This window comes from Exophiala aquamarina, assembly GCF_000709125.1.
Source record: "Exophiala aquamarina CBS 119918 chromosome Unknown aczIA-supercont1.3, whole genome shotgun sequence".
NCBI lineage: Eukaryota > Fungi > Ascomycota > Eurotiomycetes > Chaetothyriales > Herpotrichiellaceae > Exophiala > Exophiala aquamarina.
In genome coordinates, this window is record NW_013550585.1 from 1416796 (window position 1) to 1442683 (window position 25888).

The 25888-nt window shown below is 51.5% G+C and overlaps 8 protein-coding genes across 8 annotated transcripts; 7 read left to right on the forward strand and 1 right to left on the reverse strand.

Moving 5' to 3' along the window:
• Positions 1-1127: 1127 nt before the first annotated feature.
• Positions 1128-1754, forward strand: A1O9_04101 (chromatin modification-like protein EAF6; the record flags this gene model as incomplete). Its single annotated transcript, XM_013406393.1, has 2 exons — positions 1128-1268; positions 1320-1754. The coding sequence occupies 2 exons, from the start codon at positions 1128-1130 to the stop codon at positions 1752-1754; spliced, it is 576 nt and encodes a 191-aa protein (XP_013261847.1).
• A 1143-nt stretch (positions 1755-2897) lies between these two features.
• A1O9_04102 (uncharacterized protein) lies at positions 2898-3722 on the forward strand (the record flags this gene model as incomplete). Its single annotated transcript, XM_013406394.1, has 1 exon — positions 2898-3722. The coding sequence occupies one exon, from the start codon at positions 2898-2900 to the stop codon at positions 3720-3722; it is 825 nt and encodes a 274-aa protein (XP_013261848.1).
• A 959-nt stretch (positions 3723-4681) lies between these two features.
• On the forward strand, positions 4682-5614 carry A1O9_04103 (uncharacterized protein; the record flags this gene model as incomplete). The annotated part of the gene is made up of 1 exon (XM_013406395.1): positions 4682-5614. Exon 1 carries the CDS (start codon positions 4802-4804, stop codon positions 5612-5614), a length of 813 nt encoding a protein of 270 aa, XP_013261849.1. The 5' UTR covers positions 4682-4801.
• A 450-nt stretch (positions 5615-6064) lies between these two features.
• Positions 6065-9436, forward strand: A1O9_04104 (alpha-mannosidase; the record flags this gene model as incomplete). Its single annotated transcript, XM_013406396.1, has 3 exons — positions 6065-6210; positions 6268-8766; positions 8818-9436. 3 exons carry the CDS (start codon positions 6065-6067, stop codon positions 9434-9436), a joined length of 3264 nt encoding a protein of 1087 aa, XP_013261850.1.
• Positions 9437-10777: 1341 nt separating this feature from the next.
• A1O9_04105 (uncharacterized protein) lies at positions 10778-13285 on the forward strand (the record flags this gene model as incomplete). Its single annotated transcript, XM_013406397.1, has 1 exon — positions 10778-13285. The coding sequence occupies one exon, from the start codon at positions 10778-10780 to the stop codon at positions 13283-13285; it is 2508 nt and encodes an 835-aa protein (XP_013261851.1).
• Positions 13286-14897: 1612 nt separating this feature from the next.
• On the reverse strand, positions 14898-15884 carry A1O9_04106 (uncharacterized protein; the record flags this gene model as incomplete). The annotated part of the gene is made up of 1 exon (XM_013406398.1): positions 14898-15884. One exon carries the CDS (start codon positions 15882-15884, stop codon positions 14898-14900), a length of 987 nt encoding a protein of 328 aa, XP_013261852.1.
• A 1923-nt stretch (positions 15885-17807) lies between these two features.
• Positions 17808-19390, forward strand: A1O9_04107 (L-lactate dehydrogenase (cytochrome); the record flags this gene model as incomplete). The annotated part of the gene is made up of 2 exons (XM_013406399.1): positions 17808-17940; positions 18000-19390. 2 exons carry the CDS (start codon positions 17808-17810, stop codon positions 19388-19390), a joined length of 1524 nt encoding a protein of 507 aa, XP_013261853.1.
• An 807-nt stretch (positions 19391-20197) lies between these two features.
• Positions 20198-24029, forward strand: A1O9_04108 (uncharacterized protein; the record flags this gene model as incomplete). The annotated part of the gene is made up of 2 exons (XM_013406400.1): positions 20198-20247; positions 20306-24029. 2 exons carry the CDS (start codon positions 20198-20200, stop codon positions 24027-24029), a joined length of 3774 nt encoding a protein of 1257 aa, XP_013261854.1.
• Positions 24030-25888: the final 1859 nt, after the last annotated feature.

Here is a 25888-nt window from a genome sequence, read left to right on the forward strand (position 1 = left end):
CGTCTCTTTGGTATTGAGGCAGAGAAACAGGGTCGATGTGTACGCGTGAAGTTGTTCCAGAAAAGCAAGGAGAGGAAATTGCGGAGTCCTCGCCGGACACGCAGAATATTTAAAGTGCCCGTCGTTTAAACTAGCGGACAGTTGACAGTTCTTTCTAACAAGGCGAACTCAGGATTTGCAATTAAGCGCCCAACCATGGCTCTAGCGTGAGACCAGATGCTCAAAGGATCTCAATGCAAAGAGCTTGAGACAATAATGTAGAACTAACCATTCCTGGATGTTCGGCGCCTCTGGGCTTGTCTGCATCTCTCTGTGTCTAGCTGGGTACGAATGCATGCACCTGCAAGGATCATGGCAGAAAGGAGCATCAGTCCTCGGTGGTGACCGTACCATCCAGGCAACTTGCCGGCTTCTAAAGCCTTAGCTTCAAGTGCGCCCAGTTTCCACCTTGAACAAGTAGCGTAGCCAGGTAGATGTATGTCCTAGCTCGACTGGAAGTTGAGTCTTCAACCAGCTTGCTGTATCGGAGGGTGCAATGCTCATTGTAAGCAAACTGAAACCATCTCGTGGATAAGTCACATAGGTCGCTGTGGAAGGCGGCACGGCCTGGGTAATCCCCCTAGTGACTTGCGAGTAAATTTTCCGGTGCTTTTGCGGCGTAGAAGATCCTAACACGAGCTCCATTTCATTCAAAACAATGTCTGCGTCGAAAGTTGTGGTCTTAATTGTGATCGTGAGTGTAGGCAGGCACCTGTGCCAGTCGTTGCCTAGAATTCCGTAGTCTTGCTTAAAAGGTCAATGTGAGCTGCTACGCATGTACTCGCAATCTTCACGAGTCCCGGCTGAAGGCGTCAGCGGCCGCTTTTACTAATCACTGTACACTCGCCCCTGACTCGCACGAGCTAGAGGAGAGCGTAGGGCGGCAACACCCTCGTTCCAATCCGGTTCGAATTGCGTCCAGCTTTTCCCTGCCTTGACGACTGCCCCCAATCCAAGTGGGTGAGAGCGACTATATGCCCTTTCCCTCTTCCGAAACTCGACACAACCATCAATTGATTCAACTCCCATCCCGTTCGTCCATATTTCAGAACCATTACTTAGCGTCTGAATGTGGGGCCGTTCCCATCATGGCCGAGAATGTACCGCCTGCCACTGCGAGCAAGCCCGCGTCGGCCAGTGCTGATCGCCCCGGCCTCCCATATTACGAGAAACTGCGCCGTGACTTGCGGGACACTCTCCAGAAGAAGAGGCTTCTAGACCGTAACCTAGTCCGTTTCATCTAATCTGCCCATGTCGAGACATTCATCTAATAGTGATAGGCGGCTATCGAAGACCAGATTTATCGACAAGAGTCGACCTACCTCGAGGAGACATCCGTCGCAGGCAATATTGTGAAAGGATTTGACAACTACATCAAGGCATCTGCGGTATCAGCCGCTGCAAGTTCGGCAGGAGGTACCGTTTCTGGGAGCGCAGTTGGTGGTGGACTCGGCGCAGGACGTCGGAAAGCCGTGATTAACGAGACTGATCGCGTGTTCACGAGAAGCTCAGTATCATACATGCGGGATTCAGATTCGCCTAGCAGCGCTACGAGTACGCCACATGCCGGCACCCCGACAGCGAGCTTTACCACCGAGAAGGCGGATAAGAAGAAGAAAAAGAGTGCCTCCGCTAACGACGATGACACCGATGCAAGATCAAACAAACGCCAGAAGATTACTTTCGGAGGATCACGAAAGGGCCATGACGATTGAAAACTAGAACCTGGAATACATGCATCAAGCGCTTATTCTCAATAACCCGCTCGTCTGTCCCCAAAGGAAGGACAGCGTCCGCTACAACCGGTTAATTGTATCGGAGCATCCATACACCAACGAGCACTGCCCTTGAGAGTTCTGATTAGAATACTGGGACTACCATCTTTTCAGAACTGCTGCACAATGGCCTCTATGAGACATGCATATGTGAGTGCATGACTGCAACTCAATAGCAAGCATAGCTACTCGGATTCGAACAGGCCAATTTGTGTATGCTGAGGAATTCGAAGAACATCTTACCGGAGGAATGCGAGATTCCGGTCTCCGGCAGAAGCTCTGTGCCATAGCAGATTGCCCTCCACGATGACTACGGACTACATATCCGTACGGTGACTGGCAGATACACAGGCACGTCTTGATGGATGAAACGCTTCGGACAGCAAATGTCGTTGGTAGGGATTTCCTTGCCCGGAAATTGCACCAAAATTCTTGCTCATGCTATTGCGGTGGCTCTACACGCATAGAAGACAAGAGATGTAAAACTGGCAATACCTAGAAAATATCTCGACTGCGAAGCAGAGCTACGTACCACAGCCCCAAACCCTTGTCCGTAGGGAAAGCTACTGTAGATGGGAAAACCAGATGGAATCCTGTCCTGCTCAATCTCACTTCTATTCGTAGCCAATACCTTAGCAGCGTGGGTTCATACTGGAGCGTGAAGCGCTCCCCAGAATTAATCATCAATTAAACTTGATTGCTGTGACTTTCGGCCTGACGCAAACATCTTTCCGCCAACCGTCCAGATCGAGCACGACTTACCTCGGCTTTGATTTTCTTTTCCGTAGCATAAGTTAGGACCAGTCAGTATTAAGGGCCTTAAAGGAACCTCATTTATTCACTCTCAGCGTTTCAGAGTATGCTGAGGACATATCCCGTGAGACTGAAAAGACTCTCCCAGCCAACGGTACTGTTTTACCGGACATTTGTCTCACAGAACCACTACGACAAGATGGCACCTCTCTCTGAGGAATCCAAGGTTTGAAACCACTCTATGCATCAAAAGTTTATGTGATTGATGATTTATAGAAAGCACTTGCCCGGCTGAGATCGTATGCCTCGCCACCTACGGCATGGCCTACGATGCCAATCTCGAGGAAGGCGGCGGTCCTCATTCTGCTTTTCGCTGATGAGAAAGGCGACCTGAAGGTCGTTATCACAATGCGTGCCAGTACTCTCAGTTCATACTCTGGACAAGCAGCCTTGCCCGGTGGTAAAGCTGAACCTGGAGAAACGGCATTCGAAGCTGCGAGAAGAGAGGCTTCTGAAGAAATTGGCCTTCCTCGACGATCGGAATCCTTGCCATCGCCGTTTCGTGTCGAGCATCTATGTGAAATGCCCACAAATCTTGCCAAGACCGAGCTTGTCGTGCGACCCTGCGTGGCTTTTCTACATTCCCATGACCCTGAGACTGGGTTGGATGCCAGCGTGGCGGAAAGGCTGCTGCCTAGACTGGATGCCAGAGAGGTAGCCGCTGTTTTCTCAGCCCCTTTCAAAAACTTCTTGTATACGGAAGACCTACCTAACCAGCAAAACCTGCCTGGGAAACCGAGCGATTGGTACAAAGGGACGTGGACTGATTGGCACCAAAGTCGGTGGAGGATGCATAATTTCTTTGTTCCAGTCACCAACCAAACCGTGTCAAAACCGAAGAAGAATGAAGATCAGAAAGCTGCAGCAAGCCATCTAGACAAGCTAGCAAGATATCGAGTCTTTGGCATGACTGCGAGAATCTTAACTGATGCTTCTCGCTATGCTTACAACCAAGAACCGACATTCGAGCATAACAGCCATTTTGGAGACGAAGACATGATAGCAAGGCTTAGACGAGTGGGTCGGCTGGGAGACATTAGAAGACCGGGCGATGAATTGACAAAAGAAGACCTGGCCAAAGCCGCTAATCTATGAAAACTTCCGCAACGAATTTGCCATGTCCGGACAAGGTGGGAATGTCCGGGGAATGTGGCCGCCATCACCACGAATACTAAACTCACCTATACATCACTAAACTAGATTCCACCACATACAATAATCTGACTGTCTTAGGCGTACATATATGTTCCCGGAGGATTCTACGGACAAAGAAGATGGTTGTCGTGGCTGCTGAGATGGCCGTGGCTGCAAGCAGCCATCTTTGTCCGCGCTGCCAATATATTGCCTGTGGTTGAGTGGCTGAAGCCGGTGCGCAGTGGATGGGCTAGTTGTATTTACATGCTCTCACACAACAAATCCGCATTTTGTGAGAAAAATGAGGTACAGCATGTTGAGTACCGAATGAGCTGTGAAGAGATGTTGTTTTCGGCTGTCAGATCAAACGGATGCTGAAGATGGACTCACGACCAGGGTTTTCTCAGCGTGTGCTGGTCTCCTCGCCTCCACCGTCGAAAGCGCTCCTGAGCCTGCAAAACCAAGGACTTGAGCTGCCAGCATCTCCATCACCGGGGTCTCTGCTTTCTCCCAAACATGCATCTGCAAGATCGACTCCCTCCGATCTAGATAAGCCTTTGCCGCTGTCACCATTCGGACGACAAAGGCGCTCCTCCAGTGTATACAGCACTGATACGACAATCACGAATATAATACGCATGTATGGGGGTTATCGCGATCTTGAAGACTTACCGGATTTGTCACCTATGCCAAAAATACATCAGCCTCAAGCTTGCAGAGATACGGTTGCACCGCTTCTGGTCAACCGCTTGAGTCTAAGTAGATCGCCATCGCCTCGCCCTCCAACTCCTCCTCGGCCACGACCAAGAGCATCAGTATCTAGCATCTCTCTGAGGTCCACTAGCAAGAAGAATGCACCAAGCTTCGCCGAATTCTCGCGCAATCTACAAGACCGTCGGAACGAGCTTGTCTCGCCACTGTCTTCAGCATCAGACCATCCCCGTCAAGCAGCCTATGATCAACCCTTTTCACCTTCGGCTCAAGTATCGTCAGTCGAGCTATCAATTACTGTTGCACAAACCCTGCCATTACCTGATGCCATGTCGGTGACGATTTCTGATGGAGCTGAGTCCGCACTTCTCCCATCGCCACCTGATTTGAAAAGCATGTGCCCACCAAGTCCGATTTTTGACACCCCAGGCCAACTTTCTGCGCTGCAAGAACGAGGCGAGACCCCATTCTCTTCCAGTGGTTCACGCCGGGAATACAGAAGTAGGCATTGGTCTGAGAATTGGCTAGATGATGATTTGAGAGTCGACAGTCCTGTCTCAGACTCGTCACAATTGCAGGCTCGAGACAACTCATTGGAGAAGGAGCAAGCACGTATCAAGTCAGCTGAGGAATATCCGTGCCCATGCATAGATCCAAACTCCATCGAGCGGAAGAAGTCGCAAAGGAACAATAAACGCTCTAGTCTACAGAAGGGAGTCAATGGTCTGTTGCGGTCACTCTCTATATCAAGCCGACGAGACAGCGGGAGAGGTCGAGGTCGCTGGTCTAGACCTCAAGAAAGGCAACTTGCGATCCAAGCAACACCATACCAGATGTACAGCGATCAGATCTGGTCGACCAAAAAGACCAAGAAGAAGAGTCGAGATGACAAAGCGAGCCATAAGCGGGGTAAGTCGATGGATCTCGTCACAGCTTATCAGAGTGGACAGAGCCAATTCGTCAATGTGCTCGAGGGGGCCAAGCAGAGATTGACCAGGAGGACATCACAACGGCGGCGAAGAAAACTGAAGCAGAGTATCACGGTGGTAGGACTAGCTCAGACGGCGACGACGGCGAATGGTAAATATGGGCATGGGCAAGGGCGTTTTGATAAATCAGAAGACGATAGACCGTGGATTTAATTCCAAATGATAGATCATATATAGCATCTTATTGCGGACGGATATATGGAATGCTCAGCCTCGTAACTCGACTTCAGCTCACGGATGCTCGCCAAGAAAGCGATCACGTTATTTTGTTATTTGGCGGTGATGATTCCATGATGCAGGAACGAGAGATCCTTCTCCAAATTGGGCGGCTACCCCGCACCTGCCTGGCTGTGCTGCACGGAGTACGGAGTCTTCGTCAATGAAACACCAAGTTGCCCTGCATGCCGTGTGCCAGTGCCAGTGCCAATGCCATGTCCATCTGACCTCCTACTAGCCACAGCAATACTACCACGCACACCTCTCTTTCAATTAGCTCCTGATCCTCATCGTTGTCCTCAGTCCCCAGTAATACGCTCTTTAAAATCTCCTTGTACCTGTGAAGAAGCCTGTCTGATTGCGTTTCCTCTCGCTTCAACAACAATCATGGGTGGAGAAACAGCCCATCGCATTCAATCGTCCTATCCGCAACTATCCTCAGGTCCTGTTGGACAACAGATTGAGAGTATTTATACAGACCGCCTGCGCCAATTTACCTCGGATGGCCAGTATGAGAAACAGAATCTACGGTCGTAAGTCTTCTCTACCTGACACCTTTTGGCTGCCGCTCGCTGACGCACCTCCTACAGTAAGCTTTACCACGACATCGTCGATGATTCTGACCACGTGAAGCTCTCGGTCTACTCCCCACCCGATCTAGCACGCCCGACCTTCAAGGATGCTACTTCTCACAAATTTCAACCTACCCACCGTGGGGAGTCCTTCGGTCCTGCGTGGTCAACTCATTGGTTCAGGATCCAACTCACTGTCCCTAAGAAGATGCGAGATGGAGAACACCTGGAATTTCATTGGGATGCTAACAATGAGGGAATGGTATGGACCGAAGACGGAGATCCTTTACAAGGTCTGACTGGTGGTGGCGATCGCACAGAATGGATCCTCCCTAAGAGCTGGCGGGATGGAAAAGAGCATGTGTTCTACATCGAGATGGCCTGCAATGGAATGTTTGGCAATGCTCCAGGTGGCGACAGCATCCAGCCACCGGACCCTAACAAATATTATCAATTGTGGAAGGCCCAGATTGTCGACGTGAACCTCACCGTCCGCCAACTCTATGTGGATTTCTGGATTATTGGAGATGCGGCGAGAGAATTTCCTGGTGACAGTTGGGAAAAGCATGAAGCCTTGCAAATTGCCAACCAGATCATTGACACATTCATTGCTGGCGATGGATCCCAGGATTCTATCGAGAAGGGACGTAAGATTGCTCAGAAGTACATTGGCAAATTGGTCGACTCGCCCAAGGTATATGACTCGGACGAGACTTCTCTGGTCTACGGCATTGGGCATTGCCACATTGACACATGCTGGCTCTGGCCATGGGCTGAAACGAAGCGCAAGGTGGCGAGGAGTTGGTCCAACCAGTGTGACCTGATGGATCGGTACCCGGAGCACCGTTTTGCCGTCAGTCAAGCTCAACAATACAAGTGGCTGAAGCAAAACTATCCATATGTCTTTGACCGAGTTAAGACAAAGGTTAAAGAGGGAAGATTCCACCCCATTGGTGGAAGTTGGGTTGAGCATGACACCAATATGCCCAGTGGTGAATCGCTAGTTCGCCAATTTATGTATGGACAGAGATTTTTCGAGAGCAACTTTGGTGAAAGGTGCCAGACGTTCTGGCTTCCCGACACTTTCGGCTACTCTGGTCAGCTACCTCAGATCTGTCGGCTGGCAGGCATGACCAGGTTTTTCACGCAAAAGTTGAGCTGGAACAATATCAACAACTTCCCTCACACCACTTTCAACTGGGTCAGTCTGGATGGCAGTCAGGTCATCTGTCATATGGCTCCCAGCGAGACCTATACTGCTGATGCTAACTTCGGCGATGTCAAAAGAAGTGTCTCCCAACACAAGAGCCTGAACCAAGACAATACGTCTCTACTTGTCTTTGGAAAGGGTGATGGTGGCGGTGGCCCCACCAGAGATATGCTGGAAAAATTGCGACGGTGTCGTGGAATGAGCGACACTACAGGGCTCTTGCCGCGAGTGCATATGGGGAAATCTGTGGATGATTTCTTCGCCAACCTAGAGAAGAAGATCGCGAACGGCACCAAGCTCACCACGTGGTATGGGGAGCTTTACTTTGAGCTTCACCGAGGCACGTATACTACGCAAGCAAATAACAAGAGGAACAATCGACAGCAGGAGGTGCTTTTACACGACATTGAGTATCTGGCAACGCTAGCATCGTTGAAGAGCAAGAGTTACAAATACCCCAAAAAGGAGATTGACGAGATGTGGGAGAACGTGCTCTTGTGTCAGTTCCACGATTGTCTCCCAGGAAGCTCTATTGAGATGTGCTACGATGATTCCAACGCCCTATACGCGCACAACGCCAAGTTGGGAGGCAAGCTCAAGGAAGATGCCTTAACAGTTCTCGGGCTCTCGCATCATATCAAGGCTAATGTCGAGCTGGCTGCAGTCAACACTGCGCCATGGAATCGAACGGAGCTATTGCGCATCCCTGATGTAGAGAGTTCTTCTCAGGAGCACCATTACACATTGGTCTCTGGTGGCCCGGGAATCATCAAGACGTCGCCTGCTTCGGCGTGCCAATCCACAGCATCCGTTGAAGAAGTCAAGAAAGGCGTTTTTGTCCTGAAGAATAGCCGTTTCCGAGTTCAAGTGGAAGCAGGTGTCATTACCTCTCTGTTTGACTTGAAGGCCGACCGAGAAGTTGTCGCTCAGGGTGGAAAGGCCAATCAGCTGGTCATCTTTGATGACAAGCCCCTTTACTGGCAAGCGTGGGATGTTGAGGTCTTTCACCTGGAATCAAGGAAAGAGCTTAAGTCTGAGGCTACAGAGATTGTCGAGACAGGACCGTACAGTGTAAGTGTGGCTACCAAGACGCAAGTCAGTGACGACAGTTGGGTGAAGACAACCATCAGTCTCGATGCAACCAATGGCGAAGCCGATGGCGGATATGTGTCGGTTGAAGCGGAAGTTGAGTGGCACGAGACAATGAAGTTTTTGAAAGTCGAGTTTCCAGTGGATGTGAGCAACACGGAAGCCAGCTACGAAAGTCAATATGGCCTCATCCGTCGACCGACTCACTACAACACCAGGTAAGCATGATCTCATTTGATTTGGGGATGGAGATGGCTAACAGTGAACAGTTGGGACATGGCCAAATTTGAAGTGTGTTGCCACAAGTTTGCCGACTTGTCAGAAGCCGAGTATGGGGTGTCGATCCTGAACGATTCCAAGTATGGCTTCGCCACGGTCGGCAATCTGCAGCGACTGTCGCTGCTTCGTTCACCGAAAGCGCCAGACGCCCATGCCGACATGGGCCGCCATCATATCAAGTGGGCTATTATGCCCCATCAAGGATCATTGAGCAGTGAGACTGTTCGTGCAGCATACAACTTCAATCACCCACTGAGACTTGTATCGTTGGTGGATAAAACGCCACCAAAGGAGATATTCAGTACCATCACGCTCAGTGGAGGCAAGTCTCTTGTGCTGGACGCGATCAAACGTGGCGAAGATGATGAGGATGTCTCACGTGGAGAACTTAGCCAACGGTCTGGGCAAAGTGTGATTCTTCGCATTTACGAAAGCTTGGGTGGAAAGACCAGAGGCACGATCGAGACGACCCTGCCGGTCAAGAAGGTATTCAGAACCAACGTGCTGGAGGACGACCTGGAGGAGGTGGAGATTTCAGGAAAGAACAAGCTCAGCATTAACATTGAGTTGCGTGCCTTCGAGGTGGCAACCTTCCGATTGCAGCTCTGAACGAGCATGGTCAACAAGGACAAGCAACTGGTGGGAGATACACAATGTCCGTTTCCAAGGAGGATCGCCCGGTGCATCAAGATTGTGGGATGCATGAAGTGTGTGCGACGGACCCGCAACCCTGTTCTGCTGTGCGGAGTATCCAGACCTATGTACCGAGTCGGCTAGCCAGGAAAAAGGCAGAAAACAGGCGTAGTAATATGCATATTATTCCCGTGGCCTGTCAAGAGTCAGAACTCCTGTGGCGCGCATGGACGGCGAGGCTGTAGCACGAGTAGGAGAAAGCCACCGTCAGTCGGGTAGTGCTGTGCAATTTCACGAGCTTTCGCGAGCTGGTGCGCTGCTCGGCATTGGTGCTGGGCATCCATGGGTTGATGGCCTAGCGGAGCGAATAAGGCACGCTGGCAATATTAATTAATGGCATATTCCGATCTACCGAGTGCTGGTGAGGAAATGAGGATGGACGATGAAATGATTTCGCCTCGTGGGTAAAACAGGCCCCTAAGAGGTTCGGCTCTGAGCCTCTGACTAGGCGAACAACACCGTCCGGCCTTCTTTTGCGATTCCCATTCCTGTCTGGATCGAGGATCCTTGTTCATCATTAATTAAAAAATGAATTGTTGTTCTTGCAGGCCCATGGATGCACTCCACAGGGTCAGTCGACGGATGCTCTTGGGACCCGTCCGCTGTTGTTTGCCGCCCTCGACCACGTCCACAACCCACACCCACTCCACCTAGTCCGTTATTGTTCACCAACGAGAAGCCGATACTGGACCATCCCTGCCTGCAACACCCGCTCTGCCCGCTCTGCCCGCCAGACGCCAGCGAACCACCATCCTCATTCTCGGGTCGACCCAAAACTATCTGCTAAACGTGTCCATTGTTCACACCCTTACGTCTTTTGTTTACCTGACATCTGCTTGTGGTGTGTCTGCCACTTCTCCTACAGCAACTCCTGCCTGCAGGTACTGTTCAATCAACCTGTTGTCGGTTATGTTGATGGACCGAAAATTCCACGCTGATGGTTGTTCGTTGACAAACCTGCATCTGACAATAGGAGTCCGGCACTTCGCATACGCCCTATCTATCTAAATTAACCACCCTGCGCCGTCTTTGCGCATTTCTCCAGATCGTCAAACCCGCACGTCGCCCTTCATGCAGCAACAGCAATCCCTTTCCATCAGAGCCATCGCGCCGCCTCATCAGTTGCTTTATTAAAGGACAAATAAATTATCACAACCCTATCCACAACCGTACCGTCACCCCGGTGTCCATCCTCCACCTCGAATTGTCCTCCTTGATCGCGAGTACTCATCTGCAACCATCGAACTCTTCCCCATCATGTCGTCAATCCGTGTCGGAGACACCGTCATGGTGCCTGGCGACATGCACGGCACTGTGAAATTCATCGGCCCGGTGGCGGGAAAAAGGGGGACATTTGCAGGTGTACAACTTGCAACAGAATATGCACCACGAGGAAAGAACTCTGGCGATGTTGATGGAAAATACTACTTCAAGACCACAATCCCCGGTGCTGGCATATTCCTGCCCTTGGAAAAGGCTATCAAGAAACCTGGCAGTTCTGGATCTGGCCTGGGACTTAGAGCCAGTCCTGGACCTGGCACTCCTACCCGATTGAGTAGTTTCAATCAGGGAGGGAGAACACCAGGCCTTGCCAAACCCAATTTCAGTCAGTCCGTTGGCCCCGGAATGAGAGCAGGTGCAGCTAGTCCTGCGCTCAAGCCTCCCGCCCGACGGGAGTCCTTACCTCGACCGGCAAGTCCTTTACGCAAAGTCAACACTCCCACCCCGAAAACATTAGCCACCCCCAAGACACGGCCTAGTGGCATCGGCCTAGGAAAAAGCACAAACGGTGCAGTAGGTCAGTTCAGCCGTCCCGGCCCACGAACAACAAACAATTTCAGCCAGAGTCTAAGGCAAAGCACATCCACCCCCAATTACCCCGGCACCAGCCCGTCGTTAGGTCCCGAGTCGAGCTTCGATGAAATCCCAGAACAAGATGCTGATTCCACGCCTACGCCTACACCCTTCGCATCCAGGGTCGGAGACGCCGATGCTGCCCAATATGAAGGCAAGATCCGAAATCTGACCGACGAGCTCAACGAGGCCAAGCGCCAATTGAGAGATCAGCATGCAAACTTTACAGAAATGGAGCACAACTTCAACGAATTACAGAAGTTGATCGCAGGTTTGGAAGAGGGCGCCAGTAGAAGAGGCAGCTCGGTGGACGATATAGACCTACCTCGAGATGTAGCCTCTCTCCGGGACGTCCTTCGGGAAAAGAATGACCGGATCAAGCTCCTCACCGCCGAATTTGACGCCAACCGAGCTGACTTTAGATCTACGATTGATACGCTCGAGATGGCAAGCACCGAAACGGAACGAGTCTACGAGAAACGGGTGGATGAGTTACTTGAAGAAGTTAGAAATCTACAGGATCGGAGTGAAGACGTCGAGACCGTCGCCCAGCAGCTTAAGCAGCTGGAAGAACTGGTGCAAGAACTAGAGGAGGGTCTGGAAGACGCAAGAAGGGGCGAGGCTGAAGCCAGAGGCGAAGTCGAGTTTCTTCGCGGTGAAGTCGAACGATCGCGCTCGGAGCTTCGAAGAGAACGAGAACGCATCAAGACAGAAGAACAATTGAATGGATATCCATCAAGTGGGTTCGGGAACCCGGAAAGGGAGTCCCAGCTGAGTGCCAAAGATGATGAAATCCGAGGCCTCAAAGCCATCATACAATCCCTCAATGAGACGCATAACACGTCACCCAAGATGAACGGAAACTCCTTCAAGAATAACGACAGCTCCACAACCGCATCAAACACGAATAGCACCGATGGAAATCGATTCAGCATGCAAGAGCAGATCCGTGATCTGGAAGCACTCCTCCAACAGAAATCTCTGCATGAGGAAGAACTTGCCAATGAGGTGAAACAGCTTCGCAATAGTGTGGCCATGTCTCGCTTCCCACTCCCCGGTGCAGCCTTTGGGATCCGAACCGCCATGTCTCCTGGTGGTCACTCAAGGGAGAGTAGCGAAGATCTGGCACGGAAGCATCTCAGCGCTGGAAGCCAAAGAACGGTTGTCCTTGGTTCTCCCAAGGCCAAGGGTCAAAGGTCAAGTCATCAGGATACCTGGCACGATGCTCAGTCGCGTGGTGCCAGTCCTGTCAAACCACTCACAGCACACCACGAATACTCCCTGGACAGCAACCTCGAACGGGCTCGATCTGAGGACGGTGTGACGGACATATCAGCATCCAGCGCTGCACTGTGGTGCGAGATTTGTGAGGAAGGTGGGCATGACATCCTCACTTGCTCGAACATGTTCGGGCCTGGCAAGCCGAAATCCAAGACAAGTAGTCTGGGACGCAATGCTGGCAAGGACGTGTTGAAGGGTATCCAAAGGCATTCAGCTGACAGCGCACCTGCTGATACGGATCGACCAGCGCCGTTGATGAGCCGGAAAAGCAACAACTCCGTCCCCACGACGAGCTCACTTTCACCGAGCTCAGCACCCAGCACGTCGCTTCCCCCACCACCTGTATCGAGTACAAGTGCTGCTAGTTCCTCGACGGCCAAAGACGTCGAATCACCGGCTCCACCTCCACCGCCGAAGTCAGACCCCAGTCCACCGCTGATGGATAACGCCTCGCTCAGGGGGCCGGCAGCTCCACCAGCGGTAAATGCAGGACCGATAGAAGGTATTGGTGACCAGGCTGGTATGATGGCAGGCAAGACCTCGGGTGTGATCGATCCAGAGAAGTGGTGTGCTCTTTGCGAGAGAGATGGGCACGACAGTGTCGACTGCCCTGTTGAGGATTCTTTCTAAACGATGTGAATGTTGCAAATGGGGAGGCATTCTGAACGGAAAATGTCCAAACCGTCATGGCTGTGCTATACTGCGCTGTCGACCTGGTTATGCCCACTTGGCAGTTCAACCGCTCGCAACCATGGTGCATACCGATGAGGCAAAGGGCGAAGGCAAGATGAACAATAGATAACGCAGCATGAGCTCTCCTTGTATGAAATGGAGAGCGATCAATGACCAGAAAAAAGTTTGTTGAGTGGGCAAGGGGGGCTTGGAGGAGGAAGGGACGGTAGGGATGGTCTCACACTATTGATTCACGTTCTGATGTTTGTGTTTGCAATTTTCACTTTCTCCTTCTCCAATCACCAGATACGCGTGGCTGCTGTATTACAAGAAGAAATCCCTTTCGATACACACGCACATACACACAGACACACAGACACAACTATATGTCATGTCAAAAGGACCTTCAGGACAAGGACTAGGCAAGACCAGACAGATAGACAGAGGGGACCCCAAGAAGGAAGGGAAGCGACTAGGGACTGGGACTTGGACGGAGGGTGCATGCCTCATCTACAACAGCACCCCGAGTGCCCTTCTTTTCTTACATGCGCTGGATCACCAAAGGACGAGACGACTCACACTCTACCTAATATTTTGTATTCCGAAGAAGGGAGGGGGGAAAGGATTCCATCCAACACCAAACACCAACATACTTGTTTTGTATATTTATATCTAATTCATGGCTTTTTCTAACTGGACTGGTTCTCTGTCTCTGTTTCCCCCCCCCCCCCCCCCCTTCTCCCGCGCGGAGGTTCCTTCAATGCTGTCCTGTCTAATGAATGTATGATGCTATTAAGAACCGGACTGTTTCGATCCCGTGCGAATGACACAGCGAAGCGGAAAGGCGTGGAGAGAGATGAGATGGAAATGCGTGGTCGTTCAATGTACCACGTCATACAGAGTCATGTATCAAATAGATCAAATAGATCAAATTGAGACGCGATAAGCGTCATATGGATATATATATATATATGAAGTCGTGTCGAGAGCATGAAGGCGGTGGTTTACGACATCCGTGCATCCATCCGTCCATGGCCAATTGTCAATTCTCCCGTCTACGTCGTCTTCGGATGATCTGCTCTAAAAAGGTCATCATTTCTCGCTGATACTGTAGACATAGGTAGCTCCCGGTATAGAGTACCCAACTCAACGATCAATCAGTTCGTCAGGCTCTCTCGATCTCCCGCCCTTGTCTGTCCATTTCGTTCTGTTTGCCACCCCTCCGCGTTGTTTTCCCCGGGCATGTTCCCCCACTCTCATTCAGGGCGTGAACTACTGACCCGACATTAAATCTGTGAATACCAATCATTCCGTCTAGATCTCCCTTTCCCTGTCTTTCCCTTTCCTCATAAGCGAGGCGTAAAATAGAAGGGTACGTGTATGGTCTGTACGCCTGACCCTGAAACCGCCCAATTGAGAGCAATGCCGCCCGTCCCAGCCTGAAAACGCCTCGCTAATCAAGTGTCTCAATGCCAACCATGGGGATGAGACAACCGCCAAGTTGAAAAAAGAAGATGGCCGCCCATGGTCTTTGGTCGTCTATACTCAGCCTAGCAAATTCATAGGCCAATCAACAACATCTTCCTCTGCGTCGAGCCTCGTCAGGATCACGCGTGCCAAATGCAGCTCCTCCATCCGCCTCTCCTCCACCTCCTAGGCCGACGCTGGGGAGACCGAGCCAACTTCGTCTCTTGTCACCATAACCCACACGAAAACTGCCGGAATGGCCGTGGTGGCCGGCGAAATAGTCGTCGCCATTTTCACTTCGATAGCCTGGGATTTGTTGGAGACGAGCGAAATCCGCCGCATCCTTTTGTTGCTTTTGATCAATTAATTTTCGGGCAATTACTCGGAAAACCTCCTCGATGCCTTCCCCGTCCTTTGCGCTGATCTCGTGGCAGCTGTCCCAGCCAATGTCTTGGTTCCAGAAACCGGAGCTTCGTTTGGAATCAGGGCTATGGATGACATTGGCATTGTTGTGGTTGACGCCCCCTGGTCGCATGGACAGAGGAGGGGTAGAAGCTGTGCTCTGTGCAGTGATACCACCCAATTGCTCGGCAACATAGGCAATGGTTCTCTCGAAGACAACCTCGCGACGAGCGGGGTCATCAGCAACCATGTCGCTTTTAGTGCCGACAACATGTATTATGGGCATAATGTCACCATCGGCGCAATTCTCCTTCATCTCGGCCAGCCATGTTTTCATTTCCTCCCAGCTGTTTTCATTGGTGATGTCGTAGCACAAGAGGCCGGCATTGGCGCCGCGGTAGTAGAGTCGAGATATGCTTCTGAAGCGTTCCTGTCCAGCTGTGTCCCATATCTGCAATCGGATGGTGGTTGAGGAGTCAGGGTCTGTGATGCGTTTGGTGACAAAAGAAGCGCCAATGGTGGATTGGACATTGCTAGACAGTTGAGAGGTGGGATTGACGTATCGAGAGACGAGAGAGGTCTTGCCCACGCCCTGAGCGCCGAGGACGACAAGTTTGGCCTCGATGGAAGTGGCTGGTATAGGCTGAGGAGCAGAGGTCGTGGTAACTAGAGGCGGCGCAGAGTTCATATTCATTGTGACGCGGAATAGAAGGGAATGAGAAGGAGAAGGAGTAGGAGTATGCTGATGGAGAGGTGTATTCAGCGGAAGTTTTCAGGCTTTTGGTTTTCTATTTCATTTCTGGAACATGAAGCGGGCAGTGCAAAGTTATCTAGACGTTGCGTTCCCGTGAGTCACTTGTGGTGGTCAGAAAAGAGTCATGTGGTGCCGGCTTGAAAAGGCGCCTGATGTGCTCAGGGAGGTCAGTGAGGTCAAGTGTGGTCAGCTCTTTCATCACAGCAAAGGAAAAGGACAGACAATGAGGAAAGAGTAGAAAGGAAACGGAGAGGAACTGAATGGTGAGAGAAGAGGTGGAGGAAGAGGGAGAAGAGCAGGTGGATTAAATGAGTAGCACCGAGGATGTTAATGGTAGAACCGGCGAGGAAGGTTTGATGTTTTTATCAGTGAAGGTGGTGGTGGTGGCGGCGGGCAGGAGCCTTCCAGGCATATTGGTGTTGGTGTTGGTGTTGATAAGACATCAATCTTCGAACCAACCCCGCCCCCGAAAGTGCCTGCTGGTGCAATCTCGCAATTTCCAGAGGTGCCTGTGCCTGTGCCTGTGCTTGTGCTTGTGCTTGTGCCTGTTACTGCCTGTTCGTCAAGGCCCTCGTGCTCTTCCCCAGATCTACTCCTGCATGCGGAGTACCGTCTGAGCCTCTGAGGCCTCAAGTGACCCCGGAAGTACGAGCACGGGCATCTGGGTGGCCAGTCCAGACACGAATGCCTCGTGAGCCGTGGCACATGAGGCACATGAGGCACCGGATGCACCTTTCAAACCGGTGGCTGGTGAAAGGAGTAATTACGAGGCACGGAACAATAATTTGCCCAGCAATCACATCAAAAGGAGAAATTAGAAGACGGGTATCCTGTTTTATATGGTTGTTTTTCTATCTGTTGATCAAATACTTGGTGTTTCTCGTTCGGATGCTTGTTGTGCTTTGTCGGTCGGCGCCCAAGTGGTCGGCCAGCCACACAGAGATGCAGACACGACTCGCTAACTAACACAAGTCCGCCATCTCCGGGTGCATGGTTGATCCATCCATCCCTACTCGGTTCGAAGTTTATGTAATCTGCAGACTGCACTTGAAGAATGAAGACTGATTGACTCCGAGGGGAATATGACGGGCATGAACCAGGGACAGGTACATCGGGGACGCAAGTGGCCCCCTCGGTTGCGCCTAAGACCGCCTGTGTACAGGCTGCGGTACATACCTGCCCGTTGACCATTGCCTACGGGTCTCGCCCAGTTCCAAGGCAAGAATGCCGTCAAGAAGGCGACTTCCCCTGATGGTGCCCGTCGGCAGAACAGCTGCCGAGCCAGTGACTGAGTGTGGAACCCTCGGCCCGGGGCAATAGCGCCTAGCACCAGCACCAGCACCATGTAAGAGAACACCTGGTAGCACCTGTGTGCCCGAGTGGCCATGCCTAGACTTCACGCCTGGCTTAGTTAGAACCTAACTATATTGCTGTTATCTGAACCCCTACCCTCCCCGTAGCCTGTATGTACGGATCCAGCCCTTGAAGAACTTTACCTCGTGGGCGGAGCGAAGACCGCCCTCACCGTCCCTCGATCTTGTCCCCGCCTCCAGACAGAAATGGGAAATCCACTCGACGAGCCCGAGCTTCATCATCATCCACCACCACCGACATCAGCATTACCCACCTGTTCCACCAATCGCGGCAACATGGATCTCCATTACCACTCTTTCCCCATGAATTTAATCCGATCTCAATCTCAGATCCATAGCATTGGCCGTTTCCTTTTAATCCTCTTCGCTGCTCTAGTTGTCCTGGCCTTCTGCATCGTCTTCTTTGGTCCCTCCCACTCTCGCAATCGAGTACCTGTCCGAGATCCCGAGATCGATCCGCTGCTGGTCCGCAACTAACGAAATCATGAATCGCGACAAGGGAGAGCGGCCAGACGTCGGCACCCTCACTGGTGATGAAGTGGCAAAGCACAATTCGAGAGAGTCTTGCTGGGTGATTGTCCATGGCAAAGCATACGATGTGACGGAATTCTTACCCGGTACCTACTGCCCCATACCTTAGCCAAGTTACGCCCATTCAACTAACCTCCCTGTCTAGAGCATCCTGGAGGTCCCAAGATCATCCTGAAGTATGCGGGTAAAGACGCCACCGAAGAATATGAACCCATCCACCCACCCGACACTCTGGACAAGTTCCTGCCCAAAGACAAGCACCTGGGGCCCGTCAATATGGAGACTGTCCAGAAGGAAGAAAAGGAGGAGAGCCCAGACGAAAAGGCCCGGCAAGAGCGCATCAAGAAGATGCCCCCGCTCGAGGCATGTTATAATCTCATGGACTTCGAGAGCGTCGCTCGCGAGGTCATGAAGAAGCCCGCCTGGGCATACTACAGTTCGGGTGCCGACGATGAAATCACCATGCGAGAGAATCACAACGCCTTCCACAAGATTTGGTTTCGCCCCAAGGTCCTCGTCGATGTGGAAAACGTAGATATCAGCACCACAATGCTCGGCACCAAATGCGACATCCCCTTCTACGTCACCGCCACTGCCCTGGGCAAACTCGGCAATCCAGAAGGTGAAGTCGTTCTGACCAGAGGCGCCAAGAAGCACAATGTTATCCAGATGATTCCCACTCTAGCATCATGCAGCTTCGACGAAATCTGCGACGCCAGAGAAGGCGACCAATGCCAGTGGCTGCAATTGTACGTCAACAAAGACCGAAAAATCACAGAAAAGATCATCAAACATGCCGAAGCCCGAGGCTGCAAAGGCCTGTTCATCACAGTTGATGCTCCCCAGCTAGGCAGACGAGAAAAGGACATGCGCAGCAAGTTTGACGACACGGGCTCCAACGTCCAGAACACTAGTGGCGAGAACGTGGACAGGTCACAGGGTGCTGCGAGAGCCATATCCAGCTTCATCGATCCCAGTCTGAGCTGGAAGGACATCCCCTGGTTCCAGAGCGTGACCAAGATGCCCATCATCTTGAAGGGAGTCCAGCGGGTCGAAGATGTGCTCAAGGCAATCGAAGCCGGTGTTCAAGGCGTCGTCCTTTCCAACCACGGCGGCCGACAACTCGACTTTGCACGCTCCGGCATCGAGGTCCTCTCAGAAGTCATGCCTGTTCTGCGCGAACGCGGCCTACAAGACAAGATCGAGATCTTCATCGACGGCGGCGTGCGCCGAGCCACCGATATCATCAAAGCCCTGTGTCTCGGAGCCAACGGCGTGGGTATCGGCCGCCCCTTCCTGTTCGCAATGTCTGCCTACGGTCTCCCTGGTGTAGACCGCGCCATGCAGCTTTTGAAGGACGAGATGGTCATGAACATGCGCTTGATCGGTGCTTCAAAGGTAGAGGAGTTGACGCCGGATATGGTCGACACGACTGGACTGAGATACCATACAGCAACGGTCCCCGGTGATACACTGGGTATGCGTGCCTACGACCCCCTTATCACGCCTAACGAGATGCTCAAGTCCAAGCTATAAATATATAGATATATACACATGCGGCAAACTGATCGCCCTGGAGCGCACGTTTTTGGCAAGATTCCTGGAATCTGAAGCGGAGCAATTGTATACATAGTATTGAATATGGTGTTTGCAGACAAGCGTACCGTTGAAAACACTAGCCGAAGTCATCCAGCTTGTCTACCGAGTCTACTGTACCTACCCACCGTAATCTCGTGCGTGGCCTTCTAGAGACCGATTCCCTGTTGCAAGAAGAAAGTGGAAACATGAATATTGATCTGGTACTGCTACGGCGAAGTCTGCCGCAGTAGCAATATAGACCGAGTCCTGAGTACTGGTACGCCAAACATTGTGTAGTACTCCCTAAGGCTGACCAGCAACCTAGTCAAATGTTCGGGGAGATCAATCGCCGACTCGGGGCCGTGAGCTGTGCAGGGCTGAAATAGAGTTTAGATGGGAAGAGAAGTGATACGGGCACGCATCACGTGGCTGTATAAATCTGTCACGTGAGGCGGTGAGGCGGTGAGGCGGAAGGCGCGGTGCGCGTGCCTCCATCGGGCTGACAGGTGTGGGGGTGCTCTGGTGGTCGTGCTTTAGGATTTCGAGTTATGTCATAAATCACCAGAATACATTCCGTTCCCGATTTATGTCCTCTCGCGCTCGCGCCCCTCTCTAGTCTCTACTTCATGACTTGAAGGCGCAGGCAGGATCAACTTCGATATGGCATGTCTCTGCATTTCTGGAGATAAAAGCTCCAGTTTCAATCAAAGGTAACGAGCGAGACCCCTTAGCTCCTCGAGTCGCATCCACTCCTGTCTTGCCAATATGCTCTTGATACATCAGACAGGCTCTGTCAAAGTTGGTGAGGTTGTGAGGTAGGTTCCTCCTTTTTCCAGAGTATATATTCCGTTGCCGTCGCTGAGCCAGATTCAGATATACCTTGACATATACACCCAGCATCGATCGCATCCTCCCGCCTCCTTCCCATCTCTATGTCAAGATCAAAAACACTGCGGCCATCCCGCTGAGAGCCGCTTACCTCCATGGTCCTTACACCCTCTATGTTGCCTGCTACCCTTTCACGTTCAATCCTTACCAGAAGCATGAAAGAGTGAAGGAAGAAGGCGCCCCGGAGTTCGAGCCTCAACTGAAAGCCGGAGGTTCCTGGTCTGCAAAACTGACGGTTCCGGAGGAAGTACGCGCGGATGCCCACCACACTAACACGAGGGCACATGACCCTGGAAGCAGTGAGCGGAAGTCTTTTACCTGGGTCATCGAGATCGCATCTCAAGTCCTTTTCTCCACTAGTGCTGCTGTGCACTACGAGCTACTCGTCGGCCGAGATGAGAAATCGGTGGACTTGGGCTTCCACGGAGTAATCGGCTCGGGTCACGGAGCGCCGGCCAGGTTGGAAGATCATCAACACAGCCGCGCGAAGGCTACAGGTCAACCAAGAGGCGTATTCTCCAAGGCGATTCGACTGTTCATCGACGATACAGAGTCTCTGTGGAATACTCCAGCGTTTCCAGAATGGGAGGAACATGGCCATGTCAAGGTACAAGAAGGGCCTCGACACGGAGACAAGAGAGACGCTGAGGAGAAAGACCACAAGGAACAGCGCAAACAGAGAAAGATACATCTCGTTCTTCTCACTCATGGCCTCCACAGCAACTTGGGAGCTGATATGTTGTATTTGAAAGAAAGCATCGACACAACGGCCAAAGAGGCACGAGAGGCCTCCAAGAAGAGGAGGGCTGAGATACGTATGCGACGGATGGCAGAATCCAACCAGTTCGGTCGGGATGCCATCGATCAAAGGACCAGATCAACACCCGAGGTATCCGTCACAAGGTCCGACCATGACGACACAGATGATGACGAAGAGCAAGTCATCGTGCGAGGGTTTAATGGCAACGCGGTCAAGACAGAACGTGGCATCCAATATCTGGGGAAACGCTTCGCTAAGTACGTGCTTTCCCTCACATATCCAGATCAACCATACCTGCCAGTCAAGAGTTCAATATCCAAGACAATTACCAAGACCTTAACAGGATCCAAATCCTCTTCTTCGGATGGAACTCAGCCAATACATAAACACAGCAGCATTGTCAAAGATGAACACCACAAAGAGCACAATCTGCCGTACAGAATTACCAGTATCTCCTTCATCAGCCACTCTCTTGGTGGGTTAATTCAGACATATGCTATTGCCTACATCCAGAAGCATTCTCCTGAGTTTTTTGATATAATCAAACCCGTCAACTTTGTGGCCTTGGCTTCTCCCTTTCTTGGTCTCAGCAACGAAAATCCAATGTATGTCAAATTTGCTTTGGATTTTGGGCTTGTTGGAAGAACTGGTCAGGATCTTGGATTGACATGGCGTGCACCGACGATTGCAAAGAGTGGATGGGGAGCCGTCATCAGCGGCCTCACCAACGAGTCACAAAAGGCTGAGAAGGAACCTGACCCAGGTGCAAAGCCTCTTCTCCGAATTCTCCCTACGGGTCCGGCACACGTTGCTCTCAAGAAGTTCCGCAATCGCACAGTGTATTCTAACGTCGTGAATGATGGAATCGTTCCATTGCGGACATCATGTCTGCTATTTCTCGATTGGAGAGGGCTCGGACGTGTGGACAAGGCACGCAGAGAGAATGGTCTTGTTGGTACTATGGTCGGCTGGGGCTGGGCCGAGATGACGGGCCAAAATGCGAGTGCTTCAAGAAAGGCACTCACTTGGAACGACCTATTCGGCGACAGTGGTGACGAAAGCAATCGATCAGGCAAAAACTCACCAGATCCCGAGTCAGCTGTTCCGCAAGCAGATGCAAGTCAGGCTTTCGATTTCGATCAACAGGCTGAACCTGACGAGACCCAGTTCCTAGACAAGCCTTCATCACCCGTTGGGGAAGCTGACGATTCATCAGTCACCTCAGGCGCCAATCTGTGGTCTGGGCTATTGAGTCTTTTCAAGCCACAAGCCGGCCAGCAGCCACCCAAAAGCCCACGAAAGACTCAGAAAATTTATCGCCGCGGCCAGACAATGCATCACAATAACCACCACGAGTCCGAACCCGAGCATTCTCGTGGCACTTCCCAAGACAGTGGTGTCAGTGATGACCAAAGCGGTAGGTCAAGAGGTGTCGTTCGCGGCTCATCGCTGTACACTAACAACTCCGAGAATGAAGATGTTCAAGCACCTCCGAGAACAACTTTTTTTGAATCTGCTGGAGACCTTCTAAATCCACCTCTACCGTCAGAGGAGTTTATCCTCGACCCGAGCGCAAGACCCAGAACAATCCATCACGACCGTGTTTACCATCCACAAGACATTCCACCACCCCCAACCAAACGACAGCGAACACTGATCATGAGGCGAACAGCCTCACGAGATGGCTCACAATCATCTGTTGTGCCTAAGAGCCCGACTGACTCCCATCCATCCGAATCAAGCCAGTCAACACTCACCCCACAGCCAAGCGTAGGACCCATGAAAATCGAAGAGAAGATAGCCAGAGCTTACCACAAGGATCTTTCGTGGCGAAAGGTGCTCGTTCGCCTAGAACCAGACGCTCACAATAACATGATCGTCCGTCGTATGTTTGCTAATGCATACGGTTGGCCAGTCGTCAAGCACTTGTGTGACACCCATTTTGCATACACTGCTGCCGCACAAACTCGCGACGATGATGAAGCCCCCGTCGAGCGCGCCAATGCAGCAGAGCAAGCGGTTTTACCGACTGGCGAGGAGGTTAGAGGCCAGACCGAGCCTCCCAAGGAAGAGTCTACAGACGGGAAGGCAGACGCCAATGAGCTGGAGCGGTCGCACAGCACTACTGACGTGCCCGCAACAGCGGCCTTGCCATCTACGGTTGATGGCGTGCATGAGGACCTGCAAAAGCTGCACGCGCACTGGAAGATCCGAGAAGAGACCAAGCGACGTCCTGGCCGCACTGACTCCGAGATCCGTGAGTCTCGTGATGACATCTCTGAGCTTGTCAGTAAGGTCAGCGCATCAGGCGAGACTACCAGCACCTTCTCCAAACCCTCAAACGCAACCGACTACTCCAATATGAGTTCCAGTCGAGCCGCGTTAGCCAGGCTTGCTAGAATGGACAGTGCTCGCTGGAGTGATCGATTCTTCGAGGGCAGTGACGATGAGGAGTTTGAAGAGGAAGATCCCTCACTCATGGCAGAAATTGAAAAAGCCAGATCGCGTGGTGAGGCGGATCGATCCGACAGCAACAGCAGTGATGTGACGGCCTTGAGTGCAAGAATCGCAGATGTTCTGACAGCTAGTCCTAGTTCTACAAAACTGGTTTCGGCCAAAACCGGCACGAGTGCTCAAATCGACCCCCTCTTGGGTGGTCAGAACTCGATGTCTCTTACCGCCGAGCCTGCTGAGTTGGAACCCACATCTCATTCTGCAGGGGATAGTAGACCGAAGCCACTACAAAAGTCAGGAGAAGATTTGAACCCTGGGTCGCTCATTGCATTTAGTGTGGGCACAGGCAGACTGGGGCTCGGGCTGGGTGAAAGTGTCGATGAAATGATAACCAGCCAGGGCCACAGGAAATCCCAGGGTGTTGCAGAGCAAGTTGCACTTGCGCAAGGAAAGGGCAAGGAGAGAGGGCAGGATACGGAGCATGCCCGTTCTTGAGTTTATCTAGATTCTTCTAGCCACCCAAGTTGTGGCGGAGTTGGTGATGCCCAGTCGCCTAGCAAGAATCAGAGTTGAATAGTTTGGGTTTTGAGCGGGGGACGATATACATGACACGGAATGCCCTTGGAGTTCAGGGTGTCGATTGCATCGCCGTCTTACTTAGTACTCGATATATGCATAGCATGAGAATTTAACATAATTATAACTGAGGCTGTACGAATATTTCATGTCGCAGAAATCATGGGGAAAGTATCCCGAGGCCAGAAACCCCCTTTTACAAACCCCGGACCCACGTGTCCTCGCAGCCTTGCATTGCTAACCCCACACGGCCTGGAAATCCTAACTCGACGTCCACCTCACCATCTTTTCACACTCAGCGGTATTAGAAATCGAGGGGAGACCCGACCTCAGTCTTTGGTCCACTCGTGAGGATGACGATTCAAATACAAATTGTCTATGATGCATGCACGATGGATCGATCATCGCTAGGTATTCCTCGAGGAGTAATGGGTGTTTGCGTCCGCTTTGAGTTGGCGGCGTAGGTGGAGGACCAGGTGATGGGTCTTGCTTAGTTTTCTTTGCCACGATTGGTATGGGTGAGATGAGGTGTTGCTGAGATGATAGAATGATCTGAGAGCATTTGCTTTGGAATAACTGAGGGTGAAGGCAACGACAAGGCTGCGTGGAACACAGTCCCACGCAAGTGGCTTCGCCCGTGGACTACTTAGACGTATTCCTTCCTGGACTATTCATTTTTCCTTTTCAATGTTACGACAATTTACAGTCTGCGTGTCAGATAACGTTCGACAGGTAATTTTGTAACTATTTTCGTAACTAGTCACCCCAGGCTGATGCCGAAAGCGGCTCCGAAGGCCCCTGCCGGCTTGTCTCATCATCGGGGAGAACTATTCGCTGCTTTCAAGTCCGATCGTCACCCTTGGACGGATAATCTGTCGACTTTCAGCGCCACCGTCGGAAAGATAGAGGAATATAGTTTGGATAAGCATCAATTCACATTTCATGAGTTTGAAGAGGGGAGAATCGGTCATGACGGGTCGATACGAAACAAGATGAGGAGAAAAACATGTGTCTGCGCAGCAACGCCTTGATCGATATCTTGGAAAATGCCACTGAACTGAAGGGTGGGGATTATCCCGAAAATTGATCCAGTACGAGTACCAAGAAGCTAAAGTTGGAGGAAGTGGAAGCCCAGCGGAGAGCTGCAGCTGAGTTCACCAACAAACTGAAGGATTGAGAAGCACCACGGACACTTTCAGAGATTTCAGAATATCGAGCATTAGTGCCAGGAGGAGATGGACAAATAAATGCAGGTTTGGACAATAGCCTTTGTATTATGCTTTAGCACAGACGATCTGTGGACACCAGTCTCACAGGGCTTCCTTGTCCACCGAATGGTCACGACAGTCGCAACCGCCCCCAAAAGATGCATCTAATGCAAAGACAACTACTCTCTGCACTGAAAGAAATCTCTATATCCATTTGCGCGTGTACAGTCGATCTCAACTTACCGCGCTCTCTCTTTGTGTTTCCATTCCATCCCAGACACAAAACACAAACCAAAAACCCAAAAGCCTTTCCAGATTCGTCCATATCTGCATTCTGTACAACTCAAAATGGATTCCGTGACCAAAGAAGCCGCTCAAGAGGTAGTACGCTCCGTACCTTTAACTAATACGCAACATACAAATAGATGGAATTGCAGGGCAAACCACAATTACACGGGTGCGCGCCGCTAGTCCCAGGCCGTCAGATCCCTTTCGTGCGCATTCCTGTCACCACCATCCATCACATCCGAATAATCTGCTGTCTCCGCGAATTGGTCCATGACGGAATGA